A 15,160-nucleotide genomic window follows, 5' to 3' on the forward strand; every position below is an offset into this window, starting at 1 on the left:
CCCGCTTTCGATTTCTCAATTTCCGATTTCAAAAAAATGAAAAAGATAAAACTCAAAACTCTATGTCCTACTACCTAGGGTTTGACATCTTAGATTTATAGATGTCAGTTTAATCAAATAAAGTGAGATCACATCTCCACCCCACAACGCATCCCTGCCGTGTATTGGAAACATCTCTCTATGATGACATCATCAATTCTAGTATATCATCAGGAGATGTTCTCAATACACGACAATGATGCATTGTGGGGCGGAGATATGAACTCAAATAAAATTCTAATAAGACAGTTTTCGTACTAAAGTGAAAAGTTTTACTTACCTCTAGTGGAACCCATGTAATAAATTGAAGATTTGATATTTGATAGTAAAATACATAATACACTTTTCTTCGGTAAATCGATTAAACCAATCGAAAAAAATTCAAAATCGGTTTAACATGTTTATGGGTCGGTTTTGGTTGACTAAATAATCAACCCGACAATATCAGTTTGGTTCAAAAAAGTAAGTGAAATGAAACCAAACCGACCCATGTATAGCCCTAATGGAGCGATGAACCTAGAAACTGGTAATATACCTTCTTCACCCGTTTTTCGCTATAGTGGCCGCTCGACAAAGCGGCCACGGCAGCGAAGGACGGTTCCCTTTCACTATAATTTTGCTACCAAATCAACTCAAATGAATAGTTGTTGGACATTCTTTGTATAAAAACTGACTCAAATAAGCTAGGAACACATACCTGGGACGGTTTTTTTATTGACATTGGAGGAGAGGATTGATTTGCAACATGAGTGAGTTGAGATTAATTTGAAGAACCAAAAGCACCAAAATGCGAAGAGATGACATATATAGTGAGAGATGCATAGTGAAAAAATGAGAGAAAACTGAGAAGTAAACGAAGAAACATCACATGTTCCATCGCAGCAACATGGTGCCCCTATTCCACTCCTATTTCTTTGTCCCAAACGGAGAGAGAAGGAAGCAAAAGTACCTGCAAGATTTACTTACTTTTAATAGTTACCAGAGACTCAGCTACGTACCGGTTTGGAAGATTAATAACCAAATCGAACGAAAACCGAATTTAAGACACCAAAATTTGATGTGCAGCATCTGAAACATAAAATTTCATAATGAGAGAGAGTCTGTGAGTAAAATGCAAGAAATGATCAGTCGAACCCATGCTTCGGTCACTTCTCTATCACAATATTTTTGAGTATAGTCAGATCATGTTTTATGGAATGAAAACATCTCTTGCAAAGCTTTAGGATTATTGAAACTTTAGTTCAGTTAGTTTTCAAAAACAACTACTTACCTCTATTTCTCCAAAGCTGCCGTTTTGAGAAAATATTAATAGGCCTAATTAAGATTTCAGGAAAGCTAAGTTGATGGTAGCTTGGAAACCGGAAACTTGAAAGTAGGTACCACGTCTCATGGAATGAGAGAGAGAGAGAGATTGGGCTGGGCATGCTGAGATGTTGATATGAGAGAGGGAGAAGGGAGTGATGAGGTGGCTTCATGAAAGAGAAGGAAGATAAAAATGAGAGGGGCTGAGAATTCTCCATTAAGATAACTAGAAAGCTTGGCACCTTCTACTTTAGTATATATAGATATGTACATGAAGCCCATTAACTACCACGAAGAGCCAGCATTTCTACATGTTTGATCCTGCATCTCCTATCTTTTGAGGGATACCAACTAATCATTATATATTAATAGTTTAACGGCATGTATTATATATACAAATAAAGAACAAAGATATAAAATCATTTTATATAATTAAATTTAATTTTTATGACGTATACCAAAACCAACACAAGTTTACACTTAATAGTTGATAAGTGTATTAACCAGTTCTGTTGGTCTTTCTTGCTTTGCAGTGGAGATTAGATGAATCCCACCTCCACCAAGACTGGGGGTGGATTTGTGACTTTGCTGGATGGGTTTTGATTAGGACTAAACCCAAAGTCAGTTATTGGCAAAACATTGTGAGATCCACTTACAAAAAGCTCAATTTGGTTTAGTCGAAACCGAACTTTTAGCTGAATTCAAGTTCAATATATAGTAATCAACTGAACTCAAATAGCTCGCTATGAGCCAAGCTCAAAAATATAAACTTTTGAGTCGAGCCCAATTTAAATCAATATTTATTACTCAAAACAAGCTTCAACTTGAACTCGATACTTATTGTTATTTGCTTAGCCCCCACCCCTAACCCTCATGTACATTAAAACTTGATGTAACCGTTTCTCGTCATGTACCATTTTTTGTGATGTATAATTTTTTTTGGTTAAGTATCTCGTTATTTGATCCGGTGGTGACGTGCCTTGGTGATGAGCTACTTGGTGACGAACTCCCTGGTGGCGAACTGCTTGGTGGTGAGCTCTCTGGTGGCGAATTGCCTGGTGGCGAGCTCCCTGGTGGCGAGCTCCCTGGTGGCGAACTGCCTGGTGGCGAGTTCCCTGGTGGCGAACTCCTTGGTGGAGAACTGCCTGGTGGCGAGCTCCCTGGTGGACTCATCATTTGACCTGCTCCTAGGTGGTCTGCAACTCAGAGGATGGTGGAGCTCCCTGGTTCAGCGCAACCCGACTACCCTCTGCATGAGGTGATTTCCTCTCCTTTGTAGGCGGCGGGAGCTGAGGGACCTGCGAGAACTGAATCAGAGGACCCGGGGGTATTTTCCCGGCGGAAACTCTCCGATGCCTAAGTTAGCATTCTGATTACAGAGAGCTTGGAGTGAAATGAGAGAGCTAGAGGGTAGGGGTTACCATCCCTTTTCCCCTCCTCTCCCCCTTTGGGGGGTGAGGTCTTTATATACTGGAGTCCTCGCGGGTTAGGTGGGTGAAAAGCCTCCAAACGGTAAGACTCGTCACATCCCGTCAGAACCGGGGTACGGTGGTGAACTCCTCGAGGTCGTCAGGCTGGCGCTTGTGTCAGGCGGCCAGGTCGGTGCCTGAGCCAGGTTGTCAGGGCGGCGCCTGCGTCAGTCGGCGGGTCGGTGTCCGGGCCAGGTTGTCAGGTCGGCGCCTGTGTCAGTCGGCGGGTCGGTGTTTGGGCCAGGTTGTCAGGTCGGCGCCTGTGTCAGTCGGCGGGTCGGTGTCTCGGCCAGTTTGTCAGGTCGGCGCCTGTGTCAGTCAACGGGTTGGTGTCTAGGCCAGGTTGTCAAGTAGGAGATCTTCCTGCGATACGCCAAACTACTCCTGTACCGAGCTGCTCGGGGGAGCTATGCCGAGCTGCTTGTGGCGAGCTCTGCCGAGCTGCCTGGCTCCTTGGTGGCGAGCTCCTTGGAGAGCAGCCTAGCTCCTTGGCGAGCTCTTTGGTGAGCTACCGAGCTCCTTGGCGAGCTCCTTGGTGAGCTACCGAGCTTGCGGGGTACGCCGCTATGGTTCATCGGTGGGCGTCTTATGGGCAGCTAGGTCGGTTAGGTCAGATCATGTGCCAGGCCGATCCAGGTCGGCCAGGTCGCGCAGGCCGCGCCAGGTCACGCGCAGGCCGTGGGCAGGCCACGCCAGGTCGCGCGCAGGCCGCACCAGGTCGCGTCAGGTCGCGCGCAGGCCGCGCCAGTTCGCGCGCAGGCCGCCCGTAGCCCGCATGTAGGTCGCGCCAAGCCGGCCAGACCGGTGCCCGGGTGGGATACCAACTTGGTAAATTGTTGCCTAGGTATTTGCCTAGTTGTCACGAGGTGCCACGTGTTGCAATTTCACTGGAGGGCCAAATCTGCCCTCATCAAAACTCTTTCATCAACTAAATGTGATGATCTATCATCCATAAAACAATTAATTACAATCAAATGCTCATCTAGTCTAGTAAAAAGTTACAAATGTTAGAGAATAAAGTCATATTCTTTTTTTTTTTTTGCATCATGGTACACAACAGGGGTAGCCCATCCCCTTTCCCTTAACCCCCAAACCCCTGGTGGCAGCGAGATTTAATCCCAGGTCTCTACTCGGACGAATCAGAGACTACCAACTGAGTCACCATCACAAAGACATACGATTATTTTTTTATCATTACCAACGAATTTTCAAAATTTTCAAACAGGGGTTTGGGGATATTTGTCTCACGCCAACTCTAAAGATTTTTTCAAATATACATACGTGCTTGTTTCATTCACCTGGAAGGAAAATTTCCTCCTTGTTTTTTAGAGCGGAACTGCAGTTCCCATCCCAGTATCCCAAGATACTCGAAAATTGTAACTCCTCTGAACTCTGTACAGTTGTGTAATATTTGTGGTGTTTCGGTTAAGTTCTTCTTCCTCGACGCACAAGTCCTCTTGAGCTGGACCTGCTATTTGCAATTAAACTTAGTTTTTCAATCTGCAAGCCCTTTACGTTTTAACTCGCGGGCGAATTTACAAAGCTCTGTTTTGCTAGCTTTGCCTCTAAAACTATTTCCCAGTCTAGGTACTTCGTTTTGAACCACATGCACGTTGGTCGAATCTTCAATACTCACTGCAAATTCCGAAGAAAATGCGACGATTTTCCCACCAAGACACCCTACTACTTTAGTTTGTTTAGATTGGTTTATTTCCAAGGGGATTTCGTCGATAAAGGAACTGGGTATTTGGATGATCAAAAAACTGTCTTGGATCACAGTAGGGATAGGTGCAGGGAATCCGGTAGTCCTAGTCCCTCGAATAGTTTGAGGTCTTATGGGGAACCCCCTGAGTACTTGCAATTCCATGGAGACGCACTTACGGGTTGACCAGAACATGAGTTTGGTTCGCGGTGGCGGCGGAGTGGCTCCCGATTCCGGAGGCGCCTCTGGCTCGAGTTCAAAGGATGGCTGCTGGGGAGGCGCCAACTTCCCGACCCCGAAGGAAATCAGTAGAAGGCTTGACAAGTTTGTAATTGGCCAAGAACACGCTAAGAAGGTAATCTTAGGCTTTTTGGTTTGATTCATCATTTATGCTTCTTGATTGAAATTATACCTGATATATACTTTTTTCATGTAAGTTTTTTATATCTCAAAATGCAATCCTTATTTTGTTCATTGTTTTCATTTTACGTCTGGTCCCTAATTCTATGTTCTTAACTCAGGTGCTTTCTGTGGCAGTCTACAACCATTACAAACGGATATATCATGAGTCTATACAAAAATCGTTAGCTGAGCACATAGTTCTTCAGCCTTTTTGGTTGTTTTGTGATTTAAACTCTGCGATATATATTTCCAATGAGGAAACCTCGGTTTTCTGTGAATTGACTATCAATGCCATAGTTTATATAGCAAATCAATGCAATGGGGTGGACCTTCTACTGGATGGGTTCAGTTCTACTATGTTCAGAAAATTAACCTTTTTGGTGATTATAACTAGTATCTATCAATCCCCTTTCAACTTTTTAATTTTCTTTCTTTCAATTAAGTGCAATAAATTTGAACAGTAAGCATCATCTGTTTTGGTCTAAGATCATCTAGGTGGGAAGTATTGGGGGGGGGGGGGGGGGGGGGGAGGGGGGTTCCCACCTTTGGTCTATGACATTGGAAGCCTGTCCTTACAACGCACAGTAGATACTAGTAAATTTAATTGTTCAGGTATATTGCTTATCATATGCATTATCTAGTTTTCTTTTGATAGTTGAGACCGGGTATTGATATTATTCATTGATCATTTTTGCTTCTAACCTTTATTATTTCAATGTTGAATGATTCAAGTGGTGGTGAAGGAGATGAGATAGATAATGATTCAGTGGAGCTTGAGAAAAGTAACATTCTTCTAATGGGTCCAACTGGCTCAGGTATATACCATTGTTTTTTTTAATGGGATGCTAGACAAGGTATAGACATTTGTTGTGGTGGAAATGTTAGTAAAATAGAAAATTTTTAGAAATTGTTCATATTTGTGGCAGAACTCAAGATGTTTTAAAATAGATAATAAACAATTGTCAAATCATTGTAAAGATGCTTTATATTTTTGGAAATGAAGAAAGATTGGATGTTTCTCTAAAAATTATTGCCTTTCTCTAACTCTTTTTCTTTTTTCTCATTGTCTTTCTTTTTCTACTATATTTAATTCTTTCTAATTGATTTTTGATAGTTTACAATGGGGGGGGGGGGTAAAAATAAAACTGAAACTGAACAATTTTAGTGGAACTATTTTGCAATATTTGTGCTCTTTTTTTATCTGGTTACTGGTTTGATTGTGACTTTACAATATTGTTTCAAGGACAGGGAAGACTTTACTTGCAAAAACCCTGACACAGCTTGTAAATGTTCCTTTCATTATTGTTGATGCAACAACACTGACTCAGGCAAGTTGAGCATTATTTCTATTTTCTACTATTATTGGTGTTTTATATTACTTGATACTGTTACAGTGATACCTTTGAAAATAATTAGTCAAACTGTGCCCTAATTATAAATCTATGATATTATGCCAATACCTAACATTTGTTGTGGTAAATCTTGTAACTTGTTAATAATTCAAGCTAAACTGATCAAAGAATTTTAGCATACAACACTCATGAAAAAGAAAATCAAGTTAGGTTAAGGTGCCAAGACTTTCATTTTCCAAGTTTCTCTTAGTTTTCATTGATTTCATATTTGTTTACGAGTTATGACCATGCCACAATTGATGGTTTCTAAGGTTGACATGTTAGACACCTTTGGGCACCTTAGTATTTGGCACCCTGGCCACATACCAAGGTGACAATCATTACTAGAATATTTATATTTTTTATTTCCTGTTCTATCATGATTAATTTAGAAATCTAAAAAGTAAAATATGCTGTGTAGATTTTACGTGCATGGATAGTGGAGGGATGGTCAAGCACCATGTCATCTCCATTATCTCAATAAAGTTGGTGTTAGTTGAGTCAATTAGTTAAGTATTATGTACTTTTCCGGTTAGGTAGTAGAAGAATAAGGAGAATGAGTTTTTTGGGCTCTCAAACGGCCCATCAGCGAACATTTCTCTCTCACATAGCTATATTAAGAAGTTGGGTCTTGTACGAATGTTATTTGATTTTGACTTTTAAATTATCTTATTGAGAATCCCTTCTTTTGAAGATTTCTCTGCACCAACTCTCTTAGTTTCCCTCTTGTTTTGTTATTTGCTTCATTTCAGAGCTAAATTCATTTGTCAAAATGGGTCTCAAACCCAAGAGCACTCAAAAGAAGAGCCATTCAGGGTCCCCGATGACACCTCAAACCAGTATTAAAGCCAGTTGTGGGGGAGGAGGCACGTTTGGAGGAACTTCAAGCCAATCCCCTGGGATTGGCATCTGGACAGGAGCAGATGCAAAAAGAATGGAGTCAATTTTTGCATCTTTGAGTGCCAAACCTGATCAGGTGCTAGCAAGCCAAGGCCACGAACACCTCAACTCTCCCATTGCAACCTTGGATTCTCATGGTTTGGAGTGTAAGAGACCCAACTATAGTGTGCAAAGAGATTGCCAAAGTTTCTTCCTTATTGATGACGGCCTTGTTTGGCGCGTCTTTTTGCGCGGTCTGCCGGCTATTTAGAGGACTAGAAGACCGCGTTGTGGTCTTTTTCCATTTGGTTCACAGGAGATCTAGCCGCCAAAAGACATTGCGCCAAAAAGACACATGAAGTCCGTTTTGGGCTATTTTTGAGAAGATCCAAATGGAGTTTTTCGGATTTTTTTCAACTCGTCTTCGCGCGGAAAGACACCTTAAACCAAACGGTCTTTAGGCTGTCAAGATCTTGATGCAAAAGGTCATTACGTCTTTTGACTGTCAGAGCTTCCAGAAGATATTTCAAAAAAGGCTTGCCAAATGGCCCCGATGACATCTATATCTTCTTCTCCTTACTCTAGCCACCATGCCTCAATCAAGAATAACTGCTTTCAGTGATGACCGAGTGTGAGCTTCTCATCACAATTAAAACACAACCCCTTCTCTCTTTGGCCAAACAACTCATCAGGGGTCATCTTCTTGATGATAGGTCCAATGGACTTGGATGTCGGGCTTGGGCTTGGAGGTGTAACACACCTTTGTTCAAGGATAGTGGGACTTTTAGGAAGTTGGTGGCATGTCTCATACAACTGGGCCAGCCCAATTGCTGCAGTGAGGGTGGATGGGCACCCATCTTGTATGTCCATTAATGAACCAGCCGACCTTATGATCTGTTGACAGCTTACTACATTTTTTTAGGAGCTTTAGTGGTGATAGTGTTTCACATTGTTGGTTTGCCTTAATGTTGTCAAGTCTCTGAAGAAATCCTTGTAGTGAGTAGGCCCAAATCTTTCAAGCAACCCTTCCTTTAGAGTCTCCCAACCAACTGAGCCCACATCCTCCTTCAAAAGTTGATACCATTAGCTAGCATCCCTTTGCAAGTGGTAAGATGCCAGTGGAACCTTCTGTGTTCTTCTAGGAGATTGGCTTCTGTTTTCTTCTAGGAAGAAGAGAAGAAAGGAAGAAGAGAGAATAAGAGAGAAGAGAAGAGGAAGATAAGAGAAGGAGAAGAGAGAATGGCTGTTTGGGAGCCAAAACTTCTAGCCGGCAGCACCCAGCTTTCTATTTATATTAATGAGATAAAAATAAAAGAGGAAAATTACATGTTTGCCCCTGGCGGCACACCCTAATAAAAAAACAATAATAAAAGGCAATAAACAAGCTGGCAGGACCCTAAGACTAACAGCATAAAAAACTATAACAGCAGAAATAACTAACAAATCATTCTAACAACAGCTTCAAGTTGCTCAAACGTGCCTCCTCCCCATAACTGGCTCCAATACCAGTTTGACACGAGCTAGAGTCACCAGGGGCCCTGGGTTGCTCTTCTTTTGAGTGCTCTTGGGTTTGGGTCCCAGTTTGATGTATAAACTTAGCTCTGAAATGAAGCAATAACAAAACAAGAGGGAACTAGGAGAGTTGATGCAGTGAAATCTTCAAAAGAAGGGATTCTCAATAAGATAGTTGGAAAGTCAAATTCAGATAAGTGTACTTTTGTAGATAACAGAAAATTGTATATGCATCTTATAACAGTACCACTTTATTAAACAATTAATCTATCCACCCCTGGACCTGCTGATCCCCAACGCAAGTCATTACGCTGATTCCTGCCCTTTGCTAGTGCATCCACTAAACTATCCATCAATCTGGGAAATGAAATTTAACAATCGGTTCATATGGGTTGTCAGGATCATTGTTTTCTTATCAATTGTTGTAGGAGCCACGATCCCTCATTCATTGAGGATGTCTACCCAATTGCCACTCTACGATCACCTTCTAAAATCAGTTCTGTTCAATGTGATGTGAGTCCAAGTTTTAGTCCTTGCAAAAGAGCCACCATTTAAGCTATTTATGAGCTTCCTACCAACACCAGATTTCTGTAAATGAGTAGGATGTTTCTGACTACACTTGCAATACCTGACGGTTCTGGGTTGCTAAGGCTGCAACTTTTGAAGTTAAACTTTGATCTTCCCAGCCATGCCTTGCTCATGTGGCATTCATTTGTTGTCTTCTTTATGCATATCCAGTCTTTGTGACCCATCCATCCTCTAATCAAGGAGTCCATGTGACTCCCTTGAATTTTTCCCTTGTCAATTCCCTATGTGCATATCCAATCATTTGTTCCAATTACTCCATAGAATTGCTGCTCTAGTGCATTCCAATAGTAATTTCAGTAATACCCAAACATAATCAAAGAGAGAAAAAAAGGTTCCATACCTTGGCCTAAAAGGACAAGAAGGAAACAAATGATTTGCATTCTCACCATCCCTATGGCAAAAGATGCACACATGAAGGGATAAAGTCCAATACTGGATGCATCAACATCGAGTATGGTAGCCTAATCACTCAGGGCTATGATATGCTGTGTGCACATCCTAACATATAGTATTAACTTACATATCACAGAAATAGTTTATTATGTAAAAGCTTAAATAATTTTTTTTTGATAATTAAAATGTGAATTAACTTACATAGCACGAGATGCAGCCTCTTCTAGATATTACAGTGAAACAAGAAAAAAAAACAATAATAAATTACAGACTTGCCCAAAAAAAGCTCTTCCCTAGAAACCCCTTGTTTGGCAAGACAGTTAGCAAAAGCATTTGCCAACCTATCCACCCATTTGACTCTAATGATCATGTGTCTTGTTAACCATTTAAATTTTTTCATAAGATCCCTATAGCTCCGAGTAGCTGAATTGGGGTTCTGCAACCAGCCCACAATCACCTTAGAGTCCCCATCAATCAGTAACTTCTCTATCCCAAGTTGGTCGGCGATCTGAATTCCTTGTACAGCAGCCAGCAGCTCAGCCCTTGTAGAATCACCTACTCCCGTCGGGCCTGAAAACAGTGATAAGATCTTGCTATCCTCAGTTCTCAAGACTCCTCCAATCCTTGACAATCCCGGATTGCCTCGACTGCTCCCATCAAAGTTCAATTTTGTTAAGATGTGTCGAATAGGGGTAGTTTAGTCTTCTTCTGTTTATTAAGTAACTTGCTTATGTGGCTGTGTTATTAGAGTTACTCTGCCCCACACTTAAGTAAGGGCATTTCTGTCTTTGTAAATATGATTAGAAGCTAATATAGATTAAGGGGGTCAACTGAATGGGTTAACCATCAGATTTTCGACTGACCCCTCTTCTTCTCTTCCTCTTCTTCTTCTTCTTCTTCTTCTTCTTCTTCTTCTTCTTCTCCTCTTCCTGTTCGGACTACTGTAGCAGCAGTCGAAATATGGTATCAGAGCAAGGTTCCTGATCTAAGTCAGTTGGTAAAGCACCTCAGTGTTGTTCGTGACTCTTCACTTTCGTTTCTGGTCAGTCGATGGAGAGGACTGGTTCGCCCTAGGTCAGAAACATTACAGCTTGTCTCTCTGCTGCGCATAACTCTCTTCAACAAGGAAAGTAACTTCAGCAGTGAATGGTTGATTGATATTCTCAAAGGAAGGTCGGTTCTCTCTTCTTCTAGTGTTACTTATATTTCTGGGTAGAAACCCTACAAGAAGCTGTTAGTATTGAGTAGAACCTAGAGAACTAGGTTATTGTTGCCCTAGGTAGGGCTGTGTGTGCAGTAGCCGAATGGTGTAGGGCTGCTGTAAGTTGTTGAATAGCTGTGTGTGCAGTAGCCGAATGGTGTTAGGGCTGCTGTAAGTGGCTGAGTGGTGTAAGGTAGAATGCAGTGAACTTGCCGAACTCCTTGTGGTTGTGTAATGCCCTCTTAAGTGTGTTAAACAAGTCTGAACTGGGTGCAGCAGATTTGGCTGTGTTGTGGTGCTTGAGTGGTTGTAAGAGGGCCTCTACTTGTGATTAATGAATGGTAAACTGATTCTTATGTGGGACGTAAGTGTGTGAAGTCAGCAGTAGTGTGAATAAGAAACAAGTGTGTGCTTCCACTGTGGTGTTTAGAGACTGCAATAGGTGCTGAAATATCAAACTGTGAACAACATCAATCAGCTTGTAGCTGAGAAGTAAAGTTAGAGACAACTGTGAAAGAGCACAATGGCAGCAATAGGAGATGGCTACAATGATCAGAAACCTAGTGTAGTAATTTCCTCCGACTACCTAGGGGTACAAATGACCTCAATTAAGCTAAATGGAGAGAACTATGTTCCATGGGCTAAATCAGTGGAAGTTTTTCTCAAGGCAAAGAAGAAAGTAAAACATGTAAGAGATGAGAAGCCACCGGTTGACTCTCCAGGGTTTGATGATTGGGAACAAGAAGATGCTCAAATCATGACTTGGCTGTGGAATAGTATGGAACCCAAAATCAGTGCCAACTTCATGTTCCTTGATACGGCTAAGGATATATGGGAGCATGCTAAGAAGCTATATTCTGGACAAGACAACACAACAAGAGTATATCAGCTGTATCAGGAGTACTTTGATCTACAACAAGGAACCAAGACACTAGAAGAGTACTATGCCTGCATGAAGAATATAAGGAATGAACTCAATGTCTATCATCCCCTTACTTCAGATATTCAAGTTCAGCAACAGCAAAAGGAGCAACTTGATGTTACAAGATTTTTAGTGGGGCTGAAGTCAGAATATGAACCAATTAGAGCTCAAATATTGGGGGGCTCTACTCTTCCATCACTTGAGGAAGTATTCTCAAGACTTCGTAGAATTTCTTTGGGCCAGACAGAGAACCCCACACAGTATGATAGATCAGCACTTGTGACAGCTAGAGGTGGTGGACATAGTACAAGAGGGGGAGGTCATTCCAGAGGGGGCCGTGGCAATTCCATGATTGGTCGGGGTGGCTGTGATTCAGGGGGAGGCCATGGTAGAGAAAAAAATAACTCTACAAGGAAATGTACTCATTGTGGTAGGGATGGACACACAGTGAATTTCTGTTATGACCTACATGGCCCTCCCTCTAAATGGGCTAATCATGCTGTAGCAGGCGAGGTTGCTATTAGTGACAGTAAACTGGCAGACCGAACACCTCCCACATCTACATCTACTTCTGGGAGGGAGATGGTGAGTGTTCCGCGTGATGAGTATGAACGGTTCCTTCAAACTACTTCATAGCATACCACTGCCACATATGCCCAATCAGGTATTGCTTGCATGTCATCTAAAACTCCTTCCTGGATTATTGACTCTGGAGCCTCAGATCATATGACCGGGACTCCAGGTGTGTTCTCTTCTCTTTCTGAAACCTCCACATCACAAACTGTTACACTTGCCAATGGGTCCTCATCTCCCATTTGTGGTGTTGGTAATGTTGACTTGGTTTCTGTCCCCTTATCATCTGTTTTATATGTACCTAAGTTTCCATTCAATCTTATGTCTGTTAGTAAAATAACCAAAGCTCTTAACTGTTCTGTTACCTTTTTTCCTTCCACTTGTGTTTTTTAGGATCTCAAGACGGGGAAGAAGATTGGTGGGGGGCATGAAGCTGGTGGATTGTATTACCTTGACGGCGGTGGATCTTCAATTGCACTTCAGACCTCCCTTACTCCTCTACAATGGCATTGTCGACTGGGACATCCATCTCTCAAGGTTCTCAAGATGTTGGTTCCATCATTGAGTCAGTTGTCAGTTTTACAATGTGAGTCATGTCAGTTTGGTAAACACCGTCGTGTGTCCTTTAGTCTGAGAGTTGAGAATCGCATGTTGAGTCCTTTTTCTTTGGTTCATTCAGATGTTTGGGGTCCAATCAAAATTGAGTCTTACAATGGGTACAAGTATTTTGTCTCCTTTATTGATGATTGTTCAAGAATGACATGGATTTACTTAATGAAAGAAAGAAGTGAATTATTTTCCATTTTTCAAAAATTTCATGCTGAAATACGTACACAATTTGGTGTTCCAATCAAAGTTCTCCGTTCAGATAATGGTCGTGAATATTTTCTTACTGCATTTCAACAGTATTTAGAACAGCATGGCATTATTCATCAGACATCATGTGTTTTCACCCCTCAACAAAATGGGGTGGCTGAACGGAAGAATCGTCATCTTCTTGAAATTGCTCGGTCTATGCTTCACCACATGAATGTTCCTAAACGGTTTTGGAGTGATGCTGTACTCACTGCATGTTTTCTCATTAATCGGATACCCTCTTTTATTCTTCATGGTCGGTCACCCTTCTCCATCTTGTTTCCCACTTTATCTCCGTTTCCATTAACTCCTCGTGTCTTTGGTTGTGTGTGCTTTGTTCATAATCTGAGTCCTGGAATAGACAAGCTAGATGCACGCTCAATTAAATGTGTCTTCCTTGGCTACTCTCGGACTCAAAAAGGGTACAAGTGTTATAATCCCATTGCCCGAAAGTGCTATGTCTGCCCTGATGTCACCTTTTTTGAGTCTGTTCCCTTCTTCTCCCGTCCTGAAGCACCCTTACCTCCTCTTCCTCTTCCTGTCAGTGATTCAGTTCCAGAGGCTGTTGTTGGAGTAGACTCATCTCCTCATCCAGTGCAGGTCACCACTGAACGACCACCGATCCGACAAGTGTATACACGTCGAACGACACCGGCCCCTCCTCCTACTTCTACCTCGTCTGCGGATCCTCTCATGGCTCCTATTGCTGAACCTTCAGATCTTGACCTACCCATTGCCTTACGGAAAGGTAAACGTAGTTCTACACTCCATCCCATTTCCAATTTTATTTCATTATCTCGTCTTTCTACCTCACATCGCCAGTTTGTTTCACTTTTGTCTTCTATTTCCATACCTAACAATGTTCAAGAAGCTCTTAGTTCACCTGGATGGCGGCGGGCAATGGAGGAGGAACTTTCTGCTCTTCAACATACTCAAACGTGGGAACTCACTACTCTCCCACTTGGGAAGCATGCTGTGGGCTGTAAATGGGTGTATACTGTGAAATACTTGCCAGATGGTAGTGTGGAGTGTCTGAAGGCCAGACTTGTTGCTAAAGGTTACTCACAGTCGTATGGTGTGGACTATATGGAGACATTCTCTCCGGTGGCTAAAATTGGTTCCGTTCGTGTTCTAATTTCTTTGGCAGTTATGTATGATTGGCCTCTCCTTCAACTTGACATAAAGAATGCCTTCATGGTGATCTAGAGGGGGAGGTATATATGGAGCAACCACCTGGGTTTGTTGCTCAGGGGGAGGGTGGTAAGGTGTGCAAGCTGAAGAAAGCAATTTATGGGTTGAAGCAATCTCCACGTGCTTGGTTTGGGAAGTTCAGTGAAGTGGTGAAGAGTTTTGGAATGAAGCAATGCCAGGTTGATCACTCCGTGTTCAGCTATGACTCAGAAGCTGGGAAGATTTTATTAGTGGTCTATGTGGATGATATTGTCATCACTGGTAGTGATAAATTGGGGATTGGCAAACTAAAGGCATTTCTGCAAAATCATTTTCAAACAAAGGACCTTGGAACATTAAAGTATTTCTTGGGAATTGAGGTTGCCAGGTCAAAACAAGGTGTGAATCTGTGTCAAAGGAAATATGTCCTTGATCTATTGGAAGAAACAGGACTGTTAGGTGCAAAACCGGCTGAGACCCCTATGGAACCAAATGTTAAGTTGAGCAGTGATACAGGAGAAGTATTTGAAGATCCTGGAAGGTATAGACGACTAGTGGGAAAGCTGAACTATCTGACTATCACGAGACCCGACATCTCCTTTGCAGTCAGTGTGGTGAGCCAATTCATGCAGAACCCTCGTATACCTCACTGGGATGCAGTCCTTAGAATTGTGAGGTATCTGAAAGGAGCTCCAGGCCGTGGGCTATTGTATAAACCAGGAGGAAAACTTGAAGTAGTTGGGTATACAGATGCAGATTGGG

At 42.1% G+C, this 15,160-nt stretch overlaps 1 protein-coding gene across 6 annotated transcripts in view; it reads left to right on the top strand.

The window, feature by feature from the left end:
• Nucleotides 1-4,545: 4,545 nt before the first annotated feature.
• LOC104604029 (CLP protease regulatory subunit CLPX1, mitochondrial-like) overlaps nt 4,546-15,160 on the top strand; it is a 46,028-nt gene continuing 35,413 nt past the window's right edge. For 2 of the 6 annotated variants that reach the window (XM_088900170.1, XM_088900174.1), the window contains exons 1-2: nt 5,433-5,729; nt 6,163-6,242. In XM_088900170.1, the coding sequence (XP_088756296.1) occupies nt 5,630-5,729; nt 6,163-6,242 (180 nt within the window). In that variant the 5' untranslated portion in view covers nt 5,433-5,629. Of the gene's footprint in view, nt 4,868-5,432; nt 5,730-6,162; nt 6,243-15,160 lie in introns of those variants that run through there. The other 4 variants (XM_088900171.1, XM_088900175.1, XM_088900172.1 and 1 more) reach the window with 3 other exon arrangements.

This window comes from Nelumbo nucifera, chromosome 3, assembly GCF_055504915.1.
Source record: "Nelumbo nucifera cultivar China Antique chromosome 3, China Antique-T2T, whole genome shotgun sequence".
Taxonomy (NCBI): Eukaryota; Viridiplantae; Streptophyta; class Magnoliopsida; order Proteales; family Nelumbonaceae; genus Nelumbo; species Nelumbo nucifera.